Below are 21,302 nucleotides of genomic sequence, written 5' to 3'. Positions count from 1 at the left end.
CCTTTTGTACGACCACAAAGAGTTTAAAATGGATTTTTAAATCAATTTTGAAAAATTAACCTCGCGGTCCTTCTTGACAGAAAAGCTCCTACTTGACAGCTCGTTCCAAGGGGACCATAGTTGATCCATAGAAAAAATGTTGTCCTGTCAAACAAATTTTTTGCATTAAAATGAAAAAAAGTGATCAGAAATGGTTTTTAATCGTGTTTTTTACCGTTGTACATAAAAATTTACATAGGGCTTTAGTACCCAATTGCATCCTAAAATAAAGCTTAGATTGTTGATGTTATTTACAGCGTTAAAGCTTATTTTACTGAGTACAATAACCTTTTTACGACCACAAAGAGTTTAAAATGGATTTTTAAATCAATTTTGAAAAAATCACCTCGCGGTCCTTCTTGACAGAAAAGCTGTTCCTACTTGACAGTTCTTTCCAAGGGGACCATAGTTGATCCATCGAAAAAATGTTGTCTTGTTAACATTTATTTTGCATTAAAATAAAAAAAAAGTGATCAGAAATGGTTTTTAAGCGTGGTTTACATAGGGCTTCAGGATCCTATTTGATCCTAAAGCCCTATGTTAATTTTTATGTAGGTACAACGAAAACACGATTAAACAAAACACAAAATTATTTGACAAGACAATTTTTTTTTTGATGAGTCAACTATGGTCTCCTTGGATTGAGCTGTCAAGTAGGACCTTATCTGTCAAGAAGGGCCGCGATGTTTATTTAAAAAAATGAATTAAAAACCAATTTTAAATCCTTTGCAGTCATACAAAGGGTCATTGAACTTAGACAAATAAGCATTATTGTTGTGAACAATAATATCACAAATTTAAGCTTAATTTTAGGACCCAATTTTCAACAATTTTACTTTTCAACACTACAGTCCTGACTCGATTATCCGAAGCCTTGGCAAAATTTCACTTCGGATAATCGAAAGTTGAGAGAAAGTTGTCATATTTTTGATTTTTGAGCTTTAATGCGTTTTGTTAGTTTATTTTGGATCAAATGTAAATTTCCGGCTAGTTCCCTCCTTGACTTGATACATAGTTTAACTAACAAGTTATCGTACACAATAAAACAACAAATTACAAAATTACAAATTTAAATCCAAGGTGGTGTTTATATTTAATAAATGCATTTTTTAATTTATTAGGCAATCAACCATTAAAATTTGATTGAAATGGGGTCGTAGAACTCGAATTTGATGTTAAATGGAAGAAAAGAAAAGAAAACATTTATTTTGTTTGTGATTCGATTATACGAAGTCCCGTACAAACCTCCGGATAATCGAGTTTAAAAAAAAATGATTTTTTTTTTCAAGGCTTTCGGACACAATTCGAACACACCGTCCTGGAATGGATTACTCGCACTCGAGATACATTTATTATGAGAGTCCAAACTTTGCCCAACCTGCGTTTGCACGTGTTCCAAGAGTGACATCAAAAAGAAGCAATTTACGCTTACCGGATCCCCCGCTCCGCCTCCTAGTTGATAACGATCAAATCGTCGTCGTCGTCCTCGCCCGCTTTCTCCTCAACGCGTGCCTTCTTCGTCGATGGTCCCTCCGTGTCGTCGTTTTTGCGCTTCTCGGGACCACTGCTCGTTCCACTGGGGCCCGCTTCCGCTTCGTCCGACCCAGCTGCCGGCTTCTCTCCGTCCTCCTCGACGATGCACATGTCGTCGTCGTCGTCGGCGGACGGTGCTGTTGAGGTTGACGGTTTCGAGTTTCCGTTGGACGTGGAGGGTTGGGCTTCGGGTTCGTCCTCTTTCGGTTTGAGCGATTCGGGGTCGGCGACGATGTCGAAGGAGGGTTCGTCCCGGGCCGGGTCCTTGTGGACGATGGTTACGGTGAGTTCGTAGTTTTGGACAAAGTCGTCCACCTTGAGGATGCACCCGTCGACGATTTGCAGCTCTTCGAGCTTTTTGTCGTTGTTGCAGTCGGTTTCGCCCTCTTCGGAGGAGATGACGATGGTGCCCTTGCCGTCGATGGTCACGTCCGGGCCGATCATGTTGAGGGCCTTTATGAGGATGTCGTCGCGAAGTTCCTTGACGGTGACGTTCTTGGTGTCGACCTTGAGCGTAACTTCGGGTTTGGCCGCGCAAACGTAGCACTTGGGGTTGGGCGGGTTCAGGGCACGATCCGGAACGAACAGCTGGTTGCGGGCGTTTGGCCGGAGGCGCATGTAGACAGACTTGCACTTTTCGAACTCTCCCTTGAGGACGCGGAAAGCGTGCATTACGACGACACCGGCCGTGATGGCGTTGGTCGTGGCTATCGCAGGGATGATGTTGCCTGCCATGGACTTGATTTCGAAACGACTCTTGCGCGGGATGTTGAAGATCTGCGCTCGAATGTTGGCGCAGGCCGCGACAAAGTCCATCGCGTACTTGTCGTCCTTGTCCCAGACGAGATGGTCACCGTCGGGCAGCTTGCCGAAGGCGTCCTTCAGGGCTCCGATCGCTTCTCCAAAGACCTTTGCGGATTCCGTCAAGCTGAGCACCTTCTGGTCACGCAGCACCGTATCGGTAGGGGCGGCAGCTTCGCCGTCCTCTTCCAGTGCGTCCCACTTTGCCGGATTCGGCGGCGTGCGACTCTTCCACAGGTTGGACATACTCAGCAGATAGTTTATATCGTCGTAGAACAGCTTGTTGAATATCTTTTCCGGATCGTAGCCGCACTGCGCAGCCCAGGTGCGCGTGTTGACGCGATCTACGTTGCCCTTTTCGTTGGCATCCGCCGCCAGGGCACTCTCTCCGGCTTCTGCTCCAGCCTCCGGATCGGCCGTGTCCGGCGAAACGTCCTCATCTTCGTTGCTCTCACCAAACAGTTGACTAGAAAGAACAAAATTTAGTCCAATTCAACAAAGCTTGAAAAAGACCCTTACTTGAAGAGATGCTTCGCCCACACGATGCAGTGGATCGGCTCCGACGGCGTGTTCCGGATGGTGCACCCGGGGAAGGACTTTTGCGCCGCCTTCGGTGTGCACTCGTAGCACTGCGTCTGCCCGCGCTTGATCAGCTCGACTTGGCCGTTGTAGCCGGCCGTGCCGGACTCGATCAGCGGCACGTCCGCCGTCAGGCAGAGCCGGTTCACGTGGTTCCGGGCGGCGCGGTTGTCCAACGCATTCAACACCAGCTGGAACTGCTGGAAGAAGCTCACGCCGTAGTTGGTGCTGAAATTGCAAAGTAGATTACAATCTGGATTTTCAATCACCGAAATCCCAAAACTAACGTTGTAATACTGTCGTGATACGCCTTAATCTTGACGTTCGGGTTGAAGCTGAGGGCGCTCTCGCGGGCCACATTGGCCTTCGACTTGCCGACGTGCTCCTTGTGGAACAGAAACTGCCGGTTCAGGTTGCTCACGTCGATCGTGTCCAAATCGATCTAAAAAAAAAGAAGCAAAAGAAAATTCAACCAAACTGGCAACACTGCCGCGAAAGATGCAACTTTTTGCAGGTTAGGTCGCGTTGCAACAAGTTTGCAAATTTTCTAAAAATAAAGAAACACTCACAATTTCAATGTCCTGAAACCCTGACAAAACCAAATTTTTCAGGATCTCGCAGCCGATTCCACCCGCACCGACAACCAAAATTTTCGAGTTGGAAATTTTCTCCTGCAGACTCGGCTCGAACACTCCTGCGATTTGAGCCGCCATGTTTGTGGGTCGCGTTTGTCTGCCGGTTAGAAAGAGAAATTTAAAATTCACTTTTCCAGCAGTAAACTCACGTTAATCCACAAACCAGTGCTTGAATTACGTGCGGGGACCTTTGAGGTAACGATTGCTAGGCAAATTGGCCGTAATTATGCGGTAAAAATTGGTCAAATCGAGGAAAGACGCGGCTGCACGAGCAGAGAAGCGGCTTGCAAACAAAACAAATTTTTGACAGCTCGCCGATGCGTGACATCAGGACGCGGTGATTCAACTTTACACGCTAAATTGAGTTGGGAAGGGAACGAGTGGAAAATGGAATTTGAGCGCAGATTTTTGCACAGGAGTTTGCAGAAATTGGAGGCACGGTAAGAAAAAATCTGAATTGTATTGGGCGTACTCCCGAAAAAGACACGCGGCATCCCGCATAATCAAATACCAAAGGTGAAACTGTCGAAATCATAAGAAAATTATTTCTGGTATGGTTACCATTTGTGATATTGTTGATATAATGTCACGACCATATAACAAAATTAAAATGGTACTATTTCCCGAATTGTTACACTTATCTTGACATATTCGAATGGTTGATTTTTTTTCCTACAATTTAATGAACGGTATCTATTCGTCATACGATTAGGATGGTTCGAAACAGCTATTGTTAGAACATAATAGTACTGCTACAGTAGCCGGTATGATAAAAGTTATGATACTCGGTATGATTTAATCAAAGAAACTTAAGCGGAAAATTTCCTAAATTTCCTAAGTCCTAATAATTGAAACAATTGCACAACAATTAATGGTTCGATATAATTATTCCTCATATGTTTGGTATTATTTCAAACAGTTTTTGTATGAATGAGCCAAAAATGAATTTTAGCGAAAATTTTCTTAAGTCCCGATGATTCAAACAATTGTTGAACAATTCATGGAGAAATATAACTTTTCGCCACATGGTAAGGATTTTTCGGAACAGCTATTGTTAAAACATAAGGGTACCATAGCCGACGTAGTATTTCCAACTTGAAGCTCAGCGAAAAACTCTTAAGTCCCAATAATCCAAACAATTGTACAACAATTCATGGAACGATATAACTGTTCGCCAAACGAAAAGGATTATTTGAAACAGGTATTGTATAATTGAGCCAATTGAACTACAGCAAAAAAAAATCCTAAGTCCGAATAATTCAAATAATACTTTAACAATTCATGGAACGATATAGCTGAATTCAGCGAAAATTTTCCTAAGTCCCAACAATTCAAACCATTGTTCAACAATTCATGGAACGATATACCTGAATTCAGCGAAAATTTTCCTAAGTCCCAACAATTCAAACCATTGTTCAACAATTCATGGAACGATATACCTGAATCAGCGAAAATTTTCCTAAGTCCCAACAATTCAAACCATTGTTCAACAATTCATGGAACGATATACCTGTTTGCCATATAGTTTGTATGTAAAGCTAATTTATTTTCGTGATAATTTTTATAAGTCCAAATAATTTAATCAATTGATTGACCATTATCAGAACGATAACTGTTCGCCATGTGATTGGTCTATAATTTATTTGTATGGTTCTACCATACATGTTACGATATATTTATGATAAATTTTGAGGCCACATTTCATAATAAAATGCATTTTAAACCGCCAAACGTAATGTAACTGAGATAGCTCAATTAGATAAGGCGGCAGCACCACGGAAGAATCAACAGGAGACATCATCATCAAGCGGTAACAAATCCCGGACATTACAAAAAAAAAACGCTCACCATTAATAATCATATATTTACCATTCCCGTTAAATCCATAGTTCCCAGAACATTTGTAAAGTTTATTTTTTGGCTCCTCCCTTTTCAAATGGTGTCGGTAAGTGTCGGTAAAGCAGTTCACCATTTAAAATCATATTTTATTAATTTGTGGTACGGTTCACATAAAATAAGAATTGAACAGTTTGGGGTAGGGTATGACTATGATCCACGAAAAAATCCCTTGTAAAATGTATTGTAACATTACCTAACGACCTATTTAATAAATTGTAGGATTGTTTGGGAATGGAAAATGTACAGTTGCACCCTATTTGGTGTATTATTAAGATCATTTAGGAAAAATAATTCGACAAATGGTGACTGTATGGTTGTTGACTATGCGGGATACCAACCTCGAAACGACGCGCCGCACTCTCGGCAAATGCGCGCTGTCAAATCCCATACTATGCGTTTTGTTTTTGTTGATCTTCTTCTTCGAATTGCATGGCATTGTTGCCGGGAATGTTTTTTATTGCACCAAAAGTGCAGAAAATTGCTGGCAACAGTGTCTGCGGCACATTCTGAAATGCCGCGAGGCGTGTACCTTCAAGAGAATCGGACAATAAGAGCATTAGCATTAAAAAACCAACTTATTCATGTAATTAAAATCAAGGCTGCCTATATAGCAGCCTTTGAGAATACATCAAAATTAAAAATAAAAAGTGAGCTCGGCTTCAAATTCAAATCAAATTCTAGCAAAACAATGCCAAAGGGCCGTTGTGGGTTTGTAAACAAAGAGTGTATCCCTTTCATGCCAGATGTAAACATCCTCTAGCGTGAGCAGGACACACTCTTTGTTTACAAACCCACAACAGCCCTTTGGCATTGTTTTGCTTGAATTATTCGCTCTACAGCATTGCCTTGGCGTTCTCGATTGCGAGATTCCTACTCGAAACTAGGTGTCCAAAGGCTTGATTGTTGAGGCAATTGCAAACCTCTTTTTACACCTTAGCTTCCATCTTCCTCGGGATTCGAACTGACGACCTTTGGATTGTTAGTCCAACTGCCTACAAGCGACTCCACCGAGACAGGACCCAGGGAGACGACTCCTACACCTGGACTGAGTTAACGACCTAACCTTTGTAGGTTAGTCCGGGACCAACATTTACTTCCCTTCCGACGGAAGGCGTGATCAGACAAATCTCGTCTCGAAAAATGCCGTCTGAGATCGAACCCAAGCCGACTGGGTGAGAGGCAATCACGCTTACCCCCCGCTTATTAGAGATCCTAAATAGGGAGACTGGACGAAGTGAATTTGACGTACCCAAACAGACGCGAGTCTGACGTATCCAAACGAGCATTTGCCTTTACGCCCAGCAAAACTTATCAGTGTTGCCAAGCTCAAAACATACGTTGCCAGATCGATTTAGCAAGCTTAGACCAGTCTCCCAATTTAGGGTCTCTACCGCTTATCCCTACACCACGGTCCCGTGCGCTCGGCTTATGAGGCCCAAAATAGGGACAAATACTCTAGCTTGATTACTGCTCAGTAAGCAAAACCTCAGTACCTCATGTGTGAGGCTCTGGGGGGACTTTTCGATTACAATAAAATGAGAACGTTTTGGAACGTTGGTCTAACTAAACGCTTCGGCGTCTCGTCCGGCGTATTTATTTTTGAGAAAACCACCCATGCAAAAAAAAAACATGCAAAAACATCCAAAACTTAAAAAAATGACGCAAAAAACTATTATAGTTAGTTTTAGTTTTGAGATTTGTTAGTTTATTTTGGATCAAATATAAATTTCCGGCTAGTTCCCTCCTTGACCTGATACATAGTTTAACTAACAAGTTATCGTACCCAATAAAACAACAAATTTAATTACAATTACAAATTACAATTATAATAGAAAATTAAAATTAATAAACACAAAATTTATTTTTTTTATTATCAAAAATGTATAAAAAAAATCAAAATGTTATAATTTAAATATGTGAACATTTATCAATTAAATAGTATTAATATCGATCAATATTTACGAGATTGGGTCCTAAAATGAAGCTTAGATTGCTGATATTATTGTTTACAGCGATAAGGCTTATTTTTGTGAGTACAACAAGGAGTACAATGACCCTTTGTACGACCACAAATAGTTTAAAATGGATTTTTAAATAAATTTTGAAAAATTAACCTCGCGGTCCTTCTTGACAGAAAAGCTCCTACTTGACAGCTCGTTCCAAGGGGACCATAGTTGATCCATCGAAAAAATGTTGTCTTTTCATTTTTTTTTTTTTGCATTAAAATAAAAAAAGTGATCAAAAATGGTTTTTGACCGTGTTTTATACCGTTGTACATAAAAATTGACATAAGGCTTTAGAACCCAATTTTGAAAAATACGAGACAAATTAAAAAAAATCGTGACGTTACGCCGTCTTTAACAATCTACATTCAATTTTTGAATTTTTAGAAATTGTCTACGTCCGTTTTACCCCAAGCATCCCCTTTATTAAAGTGTGTAAACGGTGTAAACAAAGCAACCCTTTCCAGAAAATTTAAATGCTTCCTCCGCCCAACATGGACCGCTCGCGCCGGAAGCGCAAACTCACGGACCGGCTGCGGAACAGCTTCGTCGAGTTTCCGGCTCTCGGACAACAGCAGGCCGCCGAAATCAAGCCGGAACCACCGGAAGAAGTGACCGCCTTCTGCCGACTGTGCAAATCCAGCACCGGCGTCAAACTGCTCGCACTTTTCGGCCGTGGCCGGAAGTGTGCCCCGACGGGTACGGTTGAGAAGGTTCGTCGGTGTCTCGGAGTTGAGGTGAGTTGTTATTAGTTTTTTTTTTGTGGTGTGATGAATCTCAGTTGAAGGGATTTTTTTTAGATTTCGACGGAACACGATCCGGAGGCACTGATTTGTCGCGCGTGTCTAACGCGGCTGGATCGTTACGATGCCTTCCGGAGTCGGGCGTTGCAGTGCAACGAGTACGCTCAAAATCAGATGGCCGACGACGAAGCTCAGCTGGGGGATGATGTCCCCGCGGAAGTTCGGGTTTGTCGGTTCTGTTTGAAAATTGGTGGTCGGTTGATGGACTTGTACCCGGAGGGAGGTGCCTCGGAAGAGCAGCAGCTAGCTATGATACGAGAGTGTCTGGACGTTGAGATAAACTTGTGGGACTCGGTGACCAAGATTTGCCGGATTTGCCTTCAGAGCTTGGAGGAGTTGGTGGCGTTTCGCAAGGAGCTGCTGCCGGAATCGGTTTATGTCAAACAGGAAGAGAAGCCGGAACTGTCGAATTTGGGAGCGCTGGCTGAGATTCTGGACATGCATGTGTCTGATTCGGATTGTTCGCTTGAGGATGGTGAAGATCCGCTGGAGAAGTCCACCTTGAAGACCATCCAACCTGAGTTAGTTGCTTTGCTTGGGACGGATCGAGAAGGTCGTAACTTCACCGTGCTCAAAGATGATGGAGAAAGGTTGAAGATTTCATTCGAAGGCTTCCAGTTCCAGTTCTCGTCCATGCAACTGAAGGGAAAGTCTTGTTGGAACTGCGCCATGCAACGCCTTCGAACCTGCAGAAAAAAGTTGGAAATTGATTCTTCGGGAATGGTTGCTTCTACGACTGGCAGGCACAATCACTCTGACAGGTTGGACAATCTGATGGAATGCCCCGCTGAAAGGGCAAAATGTCGTTCAACAAGCTGGGGATGGATTTCTGGTTTTACTACGGGGATTCCAAGCAATACCAAAACACCAGGACTATCTTTCTGGACGGGTTCAAGTATTACCTATCGCGTCTACTGATAGGCTCGGCCGGAAGCAAGTGGAATTGTTCGGAACTAAGACAGCATCGTTGCAAGTAAGTGATGACAGGTTCTTCGTTGGAATCGGAAGGTCAATTCTACAATCCTCCACAGGGCAACCCTCCTCATCGACGGCATCTTCGAGCGGGCTGAACTAAAGGGAAAGCACACGCACAAAGCTATGCTTCAGCGAAAAATCGACTTGGCGTTGACCTCGTCCGGCATTGATCTGGAATCCACGGAAGCGATCACCACTTTTCGGCGGGACAATCCAAGTGTAACCGGAATCGCCGAAGATCGCGAAGTGGCTAATCAGAAGAACCTGTTGAGCTTGATGAGATCGGCTACGAAAGAGAAGCAACCGGAGATATTCCGGATTCTCGGCGGCGAGGAGGATCCCGAGCGGAACTTCCAGGTCACGCGAACCGGTGCCAAGTTTAAGCTCTGCAAGGACGGGTACGAGCATCGTTACTATGGTCGGTTGGAGGGTGGAGTTACGGTGTGGAAATGCATCATGGACTCGTTGAAGCACTGTCAGGTTGTGGTGAAGTTGGGCGCCGACGCCAAGCGGCTGGAACCGTTCAACAGGAAAAGACACAGCCACGGAACGGAACCGATGGAGGTGCTGAGCTATCCGATCGGGCAGAGGATGGTGGGGGGTGAGCCGGTTTGGCTGTTGAGTCGGGTTTCCCTGTACTACGAGAGTCGGTTCGTGTGCTTTCGGGGCTTCCTGTTCATCATGCAGGAAATCAACCGGAAGGGCTTGATTCGCTGGTGTTGTTTGCGGAAGCATTCCTGCCGGACGCTGTTGATAACCAAGGGCAATTTTGACGAGATGGTACAAAAAGGCGAGCACTCGCACGAAAAACTGTCGGACGATGAACTCGGCAAACTGATTGAGGGCAAACCTAGCGCGACTCCACAACCAACGGAGAATCTCTCCTTCCGGCAGAAGCTGCTCTCCTACCCGTGCACCAAAGGCTCAATCTGGGACGAAGACCGCGTCCAGTTCGAGACGTTCTACGTGCTGTCGGATGTAAACAAGGCCGTCCACACCGGGTACGGGTTCGTCTTCCGTGGACATCGCTACGCGTTCGGCTCGCTGGACCAGAACGAATCGAGTCAGTGGATCTGCCTCTGGCAGGAAACCTCTCGGGGCAGTTGCAAAGCAAAGGCGCTCGTCGAAGGTCAATTTCAATCCGTGCGGATATCCTGCAGCCACAACCACGACGACATGACCGAGTCCGAACTGCAGCACATGCTCAAACGGAGCTTGCTCCATCCCACGCTAGGTGAGTCAAGCTTGGAGGTCCTGCCGGAACCGGAGTCCAGCAACATTCTAGCTACCTTGGCCCGACCAGATCCGGAGCGAAACTTCGAGGTGAAGCGAACCAAGTACAAATTTCTCGTAACTTACGAGGGAGAAAACTTTCGACTGAAATCGCGCTCGCCGGACGGAAGTTCGGTGTGGAGTTGCGTCTGGACGAGCGCGCGAAAGTGTAAGGTCCTTTTACACCTAAAGGCCGACGGGAAAATGGTCACGGTCGCGGACGACACCAAGAAGCACACACTCGGACCAAGAGATTGCCGTTTTCTCGCACGAGCTGGGAAAATTGCAAATCTTCGACGAGGACAAGGACGAGCACCTGCCCTGTTGGTTGTTCAGCTACACCTCAGAGTACCGCGAAAATCGAGGCATAATCTACCAAGAGTACAAGTACATGCTGTACAACATCAACAATGCCGGCGTCAGCAAGTGGAAATGCCACGTCACGCAGTGCAAATGTTTCGCTCGAATCTCCAACACCATGAAGATCATCTCCGTCAGGAACGGTCCGCACACGCATCACGAACCGCTGACCCAGCAAGAACTCAAATCCCTCACGGGCACCGACAACCCCCAAGCCCCGATAACACCTCCCACCCCACCCAACGAAGCCCTCCCGCCAAGATACTCCACCCTGCAGCGAATCCTCGCAACCGAAGACCCGAACCGCAACTTTCAACCACTTTTCCACCAAGACCAAACCAAAATCGCCCACGACGGCTTCGAGTACAACTACAGCTCGTCCGAGGCCACCCACTCGCTTTGGCGGTGCAACTTCTCCACCATCCGCAAGTGTCGAGCCAAACTGCACCTCGATCACGACGGAAAGCGCGCATTCCTCCCCGACCTCCCCAAACACAACCACAGTGCCGACCTGTGGGAGCTGTTCTACTACCCGCGCGGCCCAAGCACCATCATGAACGCGTACACCGAGACGACCGAGCCGTTCCACTTTCTGGTGCAGCCGTCGTTCCTGAGGCCGATTCCGTTCCTGATCTACGGGCGGCACAAGTACACGATACGGTTCATAACGGAGTCCGGCGACAGCTGCAAGTGGCAGTGCGTTGGCAACGGGTGTCGCGTGTGCTTGACCGTGACGGGGCTGTTTGAGCTGCTAGTCGAGGATGGGAGCGAACACGTGGATGCGCCGTTGTCGGAGGGCAAGATAGCGGAGTTTGCGCGGAAGTATGGGAGTGCGGTGGAGGAGGGTACTGGTGGTGAGGAAGTTGTGGAACAGGATAATTTTCCGTTCGTTGAAGTCCACATGAAGGAATGGTACGGCGACGGGGTTGTTGAGCTTTGATATTGTTATGTCAGTAGTTAAGAAAGTTGCTTTCTTTCGTTGAAATAAAATCAGTTTTTGTTGAATTTAATACACGATATTGTTTTATTTTGTCTGATGGTATTATTTGTAAACGGTTTTTTTTGACTCCTCTACCGACCATGATTACTACAAAGCACCAACAAAGTATCGAAACTATGTCCCACACTCAAACCCCGATGGTTTGACACGAACTGTTGTCAAACGATCGGGGTCACTTTTTAGTTTGACACCCCTTTTACACTGAGTTCACACTCACTACCAAAGGTTTGTTTTGATAGTGTTCGTAAGCGCCTTGTAAAAAGTGACAGTTGGTCACTTTTTAGTTTGACTTTGACCAACCAACGGGGTACAAACTAAAAAAGTGTCAAACGAAAAAGTGACCAACCACCGGGGGTGAGTGTATTCATCTCCCTTAATTTCATGAAATTCGGTTAAACATATTTCGGTGCATTCTATCGGATGGGGAAGTAAAACGTCGGTGCATTTGCGTAAAAGAGATTTTGGGTGACTCACACATAACCTTCGGATGCCTAGAAATGAGCAGAAACTTGCAACAACGCCCACAAAAGACCCGGGGGTCGTTAAAGTGGATTGCTTTTGCTTTTCTGACGCTGGAACTAGATGCTGTTCCCCTACATGTTAAAAAGATAACGTAATTTTTGAATTATCCTCAATTCAAGCAAAACAATGTAAAAGGTCATTCGAGCTGTCACCGTCGGCGCGTAAACATCGTCGTCGAATTGTAGCTCTCGCGAAAGTTAACTTATTAGTGCTCCCGGTGTGTTACCCAGCACCCTGGGGAAACGAAAGCAGCCCAAGCCACCGCCGCTGCCCGGCGAAGGCGATTCCGGCCGGGATAGTGCATCGCAGATCGTGCAGCGGGTGGACTACAAGGGCCTTCTTGTAGTCCAGCAGAAAGAAAAGGTGGTGACGCCGCCGTCTTCGAGACGCCGCCGTAGAAATTCCACCGGCGGTATCTCATCGATTTCGGACCAGCTCAACGAACATCGGCCACTGACCCAACCCGGGAGGTCTTCCGGAGGATTCCCGACGGCGAATCAGTTCGAGATGCTCGACTTCGACATCTCCGGCGATGAGGCAGAAAACGTAAACAATGGCGGCGGTGGTGGAACTTTTGCCGTTGGTGATGGTGCTGCTGGTGGTGATGCTGCTGGTAGTAATGTGAAAAATCCGCCTCCTGCTCCCGCAAAAATACGCTGTCCGCCGATTTTCGTCCACGGTTCCAGTGTCCCAGCGCTTAATCGACTGATGTCAACAACCCAGCTGGGCGCCGACGATTATCACCTGCGGGTAAACAAAGGGTACATCCAGATCAGGGTGTCGACTAAATCCCACTTTACTTCTGTGGTAAGTACTTTGAAGCAGGCAAATGTCCAGTTCTACACCCACGGGACCAGTGATGAAACCCCGGTGAAAATCGTCCTTTCCGGATTGCCAGTGTTTCCGGTAGAAGAAGTTAGGCGGGAACTCGAAGATGTGTTTCTGCGTCCCACAAGTGTGCGTCAGATGGGGAAATCGAAGCACGGTGATTACGCGCTATACCTGCTGCAGTTTGAGAAGGGAACCGTGAAACTTCAGGAGCTGCAACAAATCAAGGCGCTGTTCAACGTGATCGTCCGTTGGAGGCACTACTCCAAGAAGAAGTCGGACGTCGTTCAGTGTTTCCGGTGCCAGCAGTACGGCCACGGGATGAGAAACTGCCATCTGGAGGCCAAGTGCGTGAAGTGTGGTGAGCGCCACCAGACGACCGCATGCGCACTCCCGCGCGAGCCGACGTCGTGGTCAACGACGACCGCTCACAAATCCGTTGTGCTAACTGCAGCCAAAATCACACAGCGAACTACAAGGGTTGCCCCACCCGCCTCAAGTACCTGCAGGACTTGAAGGCAAAGAAGAAAACGAGTCCCGCCAGCAGAAGCAACCTTCCGAAGGTGTCTGCAGTTCCTGCGCCTGCCCCCAGGCCACAAGGTGGCGACTTGAGCCAGCTGCTCGGCAGCATCGCGAATCCTGGGGTCTCGTACTCGCAAGCAGTGCAGGGCCAGCCCGAGTCGTCAACCCTGTTCACCGTCGAGGAGTTCATGTGCCTAGCCAGTGAACTCTTCACTAGGCTTTCGAATTGCCAGTCGAAGGCCATGCAATTCCTCGCCCTCAGCGAGCTCATTATCAAGTTTGTTTATAATGGCCAACCTTAGCTCGCTGAAGGTGATGAATTGAACTGCCGTTCCATCCGCAACAAGGTTGTGGAATTTTTCCACTTCCTCGAAGCTCACGAAATCGACATCGCTGCAATCACGGAGACCTGGCTGCAGCTCAACAACTCGGTGTACCACGAAAGCTACACCATTGTTCGCGCGGACCGTAACTCACCGGATGCTGCTCGAGGGGGGGGAGTTGCACTTCTGGTGCGTAACGGGATAAAGTACTCCAAGCTCGAAGCTTCGACCCGGGCAATCGAGTCCGTTGGGGTCACGATCAATGTGGATCCCGCACCAGTGAACATCGTTGCTGTTTACTACCCTGGCTCGACCCGCAGGGCAACGCTTTGTCAATTCCGACGCGAAATACGGCAGCTCAGTAGCATCGATGGGTCAGTCTTCCTGGTGGGTGACTTGAACGCGCGACATAGGATGTGGAACTGTGCCAGGGCCAACAAAGCAGGACAAATCTTGCACCAAGAGTACGAGTCCAAGGACATCTACATACACGCTCCGGATACTCCCACCCGCTGCCCCGCTGGACGAGGGAGGCCTTCCACGCTGGACCTGGTCATCTCAAACAACCTGGTGCAGATGTCGAAGCCGATAACGCACGTCGAACTGTCGTCGGACCATCTGCCGGTCACTTTTAAGATCGACGCTGACGTTCCAGTCGCCCCGGCTGGAAGACTCGTCCGATGCTTCGACAGAGCGAACTGGAGTACATTTGCTCGCTCGATCGAGCGGGAGGTCGACCTTAACGCAAGCTGGATCAACGATTTGGATCGCTCGGAGAAAATCGACGACGCCATCGACAAGTTCACCGCCATCCTGAAAGCTGCTGAGGAATCCGCTGTCCCTTCGCGTAGGATCCTACCTCAGAAGAAAGACATTCCCGACGAGCTGAAGCTGCTAATCCGGCTGAGGAACGTACGGCGTAGGCAGTTCATCCGAAGACGTGACCCGCTCATCGGAGCGGTGGTGACCCACCTGAACAACGTCATCAGCACCAAAAGCGCCGAACACCGCTACAAAAACTTCGGCTCCTTACTAAGGACGCTGGACAACGGCAGCAACAAGTTCTGGAAGCTTACCCGCAACCTCCGGAACACGGTCAAGTACAGTCCCCCGCTGAACGTCAACGGAGACCTCGTAGCGAGCCCTTCAGCGAAAGCCGAAGCGCTCGCTAGTGCATTCGCCGCTGCCCACAACAACGAGCAACCAGGTGATCCCGAAACATCGGCTGCTGTGGAGAACGCGCTTGGCCACATCCGAGTGACAACTCCTCCCGTGCCTCCGGCCGCCCTTGTCAAGCCGAAAGAGGTCAAGGCGATCATCCGCACGCTCAAAAACCGGAAGTCTCCTGGGCAAGACGGAATCCGGAATACGTGCCTCAAGCAGCTGCCAAGAAAAGGGTTGGTCGTCCTGACCAAAATCTTCAACGCTTGCCTGGCCTTGGGCTACTTTCCGGCCGGCTGGAAACACGCGAACGTGATCGCCATCCCAAAGGCGAACAAGGACATAACCAATCCAGGTAACTACCGCCCGATCAGCCTTTTGAGCAGCCTGAGCAAACTCCTGGAACGGGTGATCCTCGTCCGGATAAACCGTCACCTGGAGACGGAGCAACTCATTCCACACGAGCAGTTCGGCTTCAAGCCGGGGCACTCAACGGTGCACCAACTCGCCCGTATCTCGGAGATGGTGAAGCGCGGTTTCCTGGCGGGGAAGTCAACCGGCATGATCCTTCTCGACGTCGAAAAAGCCTACGACTCCGTGTGGCAGGACGCCGTGGTCTACAAGCTCTTCCGCTCGAACCTCCAGCCATTCCTGGTCAAGATCGTCGAGTCGTTCCTGACAAATCGTTCGTTTACGGTGACGGTGAATGGCGAGCGTTCTTCCGTCCACAACATCCCCTTCGGCGTGCCCCAAGGATCAGTGCTGAGCCCGACTCTCTACAACATCCTCACCTCCGACGTGCCGATGATCGATGGAGTGTCGTACGCATTCTTTGCGGATGACACTGCATACTTGGCATCGGACAAGGACCCGAAGATCGTCGTCACCCACCTACAAGCGGCACAGAACAACCTCGAGGAGTTTCAGCGGAAGTGGCGCATCAAGCTGAACGCTGGGAAAACCCAGTCCATCTTCTTCACCAGGAGGCGTGCTGCTCGGCACCTTCCCCGCAGATCGATCAGCGTCAACGGCCAGCCTGCAACGTGGGACGACGAAGTCACGTACCTGGGAGTGGTGCATGACAAGAAGCTAAAGTACGACAAGCACGTGAACTACATCATCGGGAAGGTGGATCGGTCCACCAAAGCGCTCTACTCCCTGCTGAATCGGCGGTCGAAGCTGAGCATCAAGAACAAGTCGCTGGTGGTCAAGTGCATCATCCGTCCAATGCTGACCTACGCTGCTGCGGTCTGGGGCAACTGCGCCAAATCGCACCGTAAGCGACTCCAGGTGAAGCAGAATAAGCTGCTCAAGATGGTGCACAACCTGGACCCGTGGTACCCGACCGACGATCTACACAAGCTGGCCGGCGTCGACACCGTTGACGCAAGCATCGAAAGGGCAACGAGAACCTTCAGGACTTCGTGTGGGATGTCAACGAATCCGCTCATCGAAGCACTCCTCCGCCAACAACTGTGATATTAGTTTTTAAGCCAAACATAGATCTAGGGTTTTTTTCTCAAAAATTATTTTCCCTAAAAGAACACCCAGTTAGCAAAATCTAAACGTAGAAATATGTATCCTCCCTGCAAAGGCTTATGAATTGATCTCAGTTGAAAGGTTCTCCAAATCTCTGAATTGCAAATGTAACATCCTGGATCAGAACAGTTAAATTCTAATAAAAACACTATTGAATAATTGAATAAAAAAAAAAATGTAAAAGGTCCAAAGTCAAAAGCGTAAACAAACCGGATTTTTGCTGCAAACAAGGCTAAGAGTCTTAAACTATCTCTACATATCGAGAAAAGCATAAAAAAGTAATTTTTATGTGAAAAAAATGCTATTTTACAAAAGGCCAAAGTCAATGATGTTTTGTTTGTATTCAAAATTCTCATAGACCCTTTGCTTCTAAGGGTCAATGTGGAAACTGGGTTTGTTTGTTTTGGAATCGTGTTAGACACAGGGACAAAAACAATGTCTTCCAAAACAAACATCGAAACAAAGTATGGCCCTTTGTTTCAAATTGGTGCGAAACAGCCAGCGGCCGGGACGGAACGGTGTAGCGATGCCTTGCGAGGCCACGGAACATATCAACGTCGACAAGAACGACCTCATATCGGTTTGGGCAGTTGTACTCGGCCATTGCCGAAAACTGTGCTTATACGTTCGACCATATTATTCACATTCGCCAGCATTTCGGAAAAGCTGAGGTATTGGGTAAGTGGACAATTTTAAAAGTGCAGATTCTAAAACGATAATATTTTTTGGAACCTTCTTTCAGATCTCAAACCCCTTCAGCACCATCCTGGCTGTTCCCGCTTCTTCAACTCTTTCATGAAGGAAATTTTGCGGCAGCACACAGATCGCTTCGGCAGCAACGACGTGTACCAGGTGAACCTTCTTCCGCAAACGATTACGCTAAGAATCAACCAAACCGACAACGTTCAGAACAACCCGGCAATAGTTTCAAGCGCGGATGACGACTGCGGAAGTGGCCAAACAAGCGGGATGACGACACGAGCGCCACACGGAGCATCGATCTGGAGCGGCAGATGCGTCAGTGTTCAAAACAAGAACATGCTGACCTCAGACGCCAGCTTCGCCTACGAGCAGGAGGAGGCTGTTGGTGGTGAATCGATAAAGGCACCTTCCGAATAGTATCTGCTACCGAAAGCAGCTGCGGCCAGTACAAGTCAGCGCCGGCAACCACTAACCGCCACTTCGACGACGATCCGGACGACTGACAAACCATTTAAGTTCCAATGCCATCCGTGACGTCTCCAATCAACAAACTAACTCTTCCACTAATAAAAATGCATACGAAATAAAAATTCCTCGTTATTTTTGGTCGATTCCTAATCCCTCAAGACATGCGTCATTATGATTCTATTAATTTTCTAGTTTTTAAAACATACAATAACGAAACACCTCACCAAAAGTTTACAAAGATTTATTACACAAAACCATCACCATCAGTCTTTAATTATTCGGGGTGATTTTTTTTTCTCTGGTTTTCTATTCCATGTCGCAATCTCGTTCCGGCGAAAACACCCTCGGATGGCCTCGGCTAAGCTGTCGGTGCCATCAACCCGTAGGCAACACAGGTTCGGCGGAGATGGCCATGCGATTTGGCGGCTTGGTACCTACGTCTCGGATGTCGGATTGCACCAATCGCCGTCATCGGATCGTACGACGATGTTCCGTCCACAGATGCCTTAATGTGTTTCCTCAAAGAAGTCATTCTGGGAGGAAACAACTGAAGCTCCTACCGACCATAATCATCCGAGTTTGTGGAAATTTTTAGGCACCAAACTATCACGCACTTTCCTGTAAAATAAGAACTGTATTATGTACTTCGAATCACTAAAACTATAAACTTACCTTTGTGAATGAAGGAAAACTCGATTAAAAATACAAATGATGCGAAAAAACGGGGTAACAGCAGTAAACTTAACAAAAAAAAAACGAGCAAAAATATTTTTTAAAGAAAAGGGCCCAACGCGAAAGCGTGATTTGTTTTGGTTTGGCCTGCGAGGCCAAAAAACAAAAACAAAGCCTGCCGTCGTGTTTGGCCGTTTGGCATAAGGCCCAAATGGAAAATGAAACACGCCAATGTTTACAAAGGTGCTAAAATGCAAAGGGCTTAAACGATCCCGCATGTTGCTAACTTTTTTATAAGGCCTATGTAGTTTTATCTTTAATTTTCCAGCAATAATCAAATGTTTTCATCAAATTGAGTACGGGGAAGCATAACGATACTAGTTTCACGTATTTTAAATGAATAATACCCTCAATTAGGCAAATAAGTTCGAAATAGGAATTGAAAAACTATCCGCAGATTTTATCTTCGTTTTTCTCAATGTTTTGAAAAATGAGATTGGACGTTTTACAATGTTTTGCTTGAATTGGAGTCCGTTCGCGGACGATACCTTTCCGCTACACAGGCCAGTACGCAGCCAAAAAGTCACAAAAGCAGTGGTGTCAATCATTAATATATCTGTAATAATGATGCAAACAGCTGTTTACAGTGCAAGCTTTTAAAAACATTTTGATGTTATTCTATCGTAACGAAATACTTCTAATATCTCGCTTATGTCATTCATTTAAAAATCAGCGAATATTATTAATGATTGCAATTGTTTCAAAAACTTTAACAGCTAGAAGAAAATTAAAGTAATCGCTACAGACATTCCGCCAACCGCTACAGTTTACTTCTTTCTGGCATCGCTGCCCCCCTCGTTTGACAGCGCATCAACTTCCGCCTGTTTTCGTTTTTGTCTCTCTCTTTTTCCGTCAACTTCGATTGAAGAGACTGCACACTTTTCGTGTCAGCTTAAGAAATTCAATCAATTTCGACAAAAACCCGATAAAATGGTTAGTGAGTGTGTGGAATCGGTGGCCCGCGACGGGCCCGTTCCGAAATGGTGCCGAATGGGATGTGTGTGGCGGCTGATTGGCGTGAAAATGGGCTAAATTTGACCGACTTGGAATCGGTGGCAATTTTTGCGTGTGTGATTGTGTGTGTGTATGTCAGTGAGGGGATGTGTTTTTCTAGGTTATGACCGTTCCGATGTCAACAAAGATATTGAAGATCCTTTTCTGCTCGATTCTTCACAGGCCAAGCGTACCAGGAAAGTTGGAATCGTCGGCAAGTATGGTACCCGTTATGGTGCCTCCCTGCGTAAGATGGTGAAGAAGATGGAAATCACCCAACACGCCAAGTACACCTGCACATTCTGCGGCAAGGTAGGTTCCGAAGTGACCATGTTCGATGATTCAGGATTGAATCCCTTCCTTTTACTCCTTTAGGATGCCATGAAGCGTTCCTGCGTCGGAATCTGGTCCTGCAAGCGATGCAAGCGCGTCGTCGCTGGCGGTGCCTGGGTGTACTCGACCACTGCGGCCGCCTCGGTGCGCTCGGCTGTCCGTCGTCTGCGTGAGCTGTAAGCGTCCAGGACTGTGTCCGCCGGGCGCTTGTCGGCTCTGCTGTTGAGGCGCCGTTTTTTCGTTGATGCCGTTTGCCAGCTGTTGACATTTTTCAACCCTAAACGACTTTTGTTATAAAACCGGGAGGGAGGTTTTCCCGGCCCCGGACAGAAAGTGTAAACAAATCAACGGAGGATGTCGTCCCGGCTGAACGCCAAGTGTGTGTGAATGTGGTAAAGAGAGAAAATAAAAAGGCGAAAAACGTTCGGTGTCCATCCGTGGGAGGAACGTAACCAAAAAGCAACACTGGCCTATGGAATTGATATTTGCTTCGAAAGAGAGAAATCCAGATTGTGCATCGAATGTTGTTATTGATATTTATTCTGCTAAGTGCTCTACAACATCAGTCCCGTTTGATCATTTTGAAAATGTTTGAAAATATCCACTCTCTACAAATGATCTACAATCAACAACGGTTTTACGGCAAAAATGTCAAGGGTTGGTAAAAGCACAAGGATGTAAAAACCGGGTCAATTTTGCGGCCATTTCAATGCATGATCCCTTGACTTTGAAGTTTAAATGGGATTTAACCCCTTAAAACGGCGCGTTTCAGTCTTTGCCAGGTTTGAGCCCCTTAACGATTTTTGCATTTTTCAAAAACCTCATGAGCTCATCGTCCGTGTTCCAGAGAACAGCTTTGCTGAAGATTGCGAGAAGATTCGTCCACTATTTAAAATGTTACTGAATTTATAACACCGCCGCTGAAAACACCAACTTTTTCTTCACTCTCTTCTGGCAACACTTGCTGCTCCTGCAGAAAAGATTGGGGCAGGCGTCGCGACGCTCATGCAACCAAGCCAGCTGATGGTTGCCAGAAATACTTGAAGGATAAGTTGAAGTTTTCAGCGGCGCTGTTATAAATAAATTCTGTAACATTTTACACAGTGGAAAAATCTTCTCGCACTCTTCGGCAAAGTTGTTCTTTGGAACACGAACTACGAGCTCATATGGTTTATTTTGATTATCAAACTGGAAAAAACCAAAATGCACAAATTTTACGGGTCAAATCCCATTTGGGCCGTTGCAAATATAATTTGAAGTTTATGTCCCTCGACTCTGAC

The 21,302-nt window shown here is 46.8% G+C and overlaps 4 protein-coding genes across 4 annotated transcripts; 3 read left to right on the top strand and 1 right to left on the bottom strand.

Moving 5' to 3' along the window:
- Positions 1–1,357: 1,357 nt before the first annotated feature.
- Positions 1,358–3,912, bottom strand: LOC6040136 (SUMO-activating enzyme subunit 2). Its single transcript, XM_001849542.2, has 5 exons — positions 3,751–3,912; positions 3,522–3,684; positions 3,240–3,394; positions 2,893–3,180; positions 1,358–2,839 (listed from the first exon to the last, which is right to left on the bottom strand). Exons 2-5 carry the CDS (start codon positions 3,663–3,665, stop codon positions 1,492–1,494), a joined length of 1,935 nt encoding a protein of 644 aa, XP_001849594.2. The 5' UTR covers positions 3,666–3,684; positions 3,751–3,912; the 3' UTR covers positions 1,358–1,491.
- A 4,001-nt stretch (positions 3,913–7,913) lies between these two features.
- On the top strand, positions 7,914–11,911 carry LOC6040135. The gene is given in 5 exon segments (XM_001849541.2): positions 7,914–8,226; positions 8,290–9,079; positions 9,082–9,265; positions 9,324–10,775; positions 10,777–11,911. Coding segments are annotated over 5 exon segments (3,750 nt in total). The 5' UTR covers positions 7,914–7,965; the 3' UTR covers positions 11,840–11,911.
- Positions 11,912–17,197: 5,286 nt separating this feature from the next.
- LOC119767479 lies at positions 17,198–18,147 on the top strand. Its single transcript, XM_038256165.1, has 2 exons — positions 17,198–17,472; positions 17,537–18,147. Exon 2 carries the CDS (start codon positions 17,590–17,592, stop codon positions 17,911–17,913), a length of 324 nt encoding a protein of 107 aa, XP_038112093.1. The 5' UTR covers positions 17,198–17,472; positions 17,537–17,589; the 3' UTR covers positions 17,914–18,147.
- Positions 18,148–19,486: 1,339 nt separating this feature from the next.
- On the top strand, positions 19,487–20,485 carry LOC6040134 (60S ribosomal protein L37a). Its single transcript, XM_001849540.2, has 3 exons — positions 19,487–19,629; positions 19,873–20,001; positions 20,065–20,485. Exons 1-3 carry the CDS (start codon positions 19,627–19,629, stop codon positions 20,200–20,202), a joined length of 270 nt encoding a protein of 89 aa, XP_001849592.1. The 5' UTR covers positions 19,487–19,626; the 3' UTR covers positions 20,203–20,485.
- Positions 20,486–21,302: the final 817 nt, after the last annotated feature.

This window comes from Culex quinquefasciatus, chromosome 2 (assembly GCF_015732765.1).
Source record: "Culex quinquefasciatus strain JHB chromosome 2, VPISU_Cqui_1.0_pri_paternal, whole genome shotgun sequence".
NCBI lineage: Eukaryota > Metazoa > Arthropoda > Insecta > Diptera > Culicidae > Culex > Culex quinquefasciatus.
This window is presented reverse-complemented; position numbering and strand designations above follow the sequence as displayed.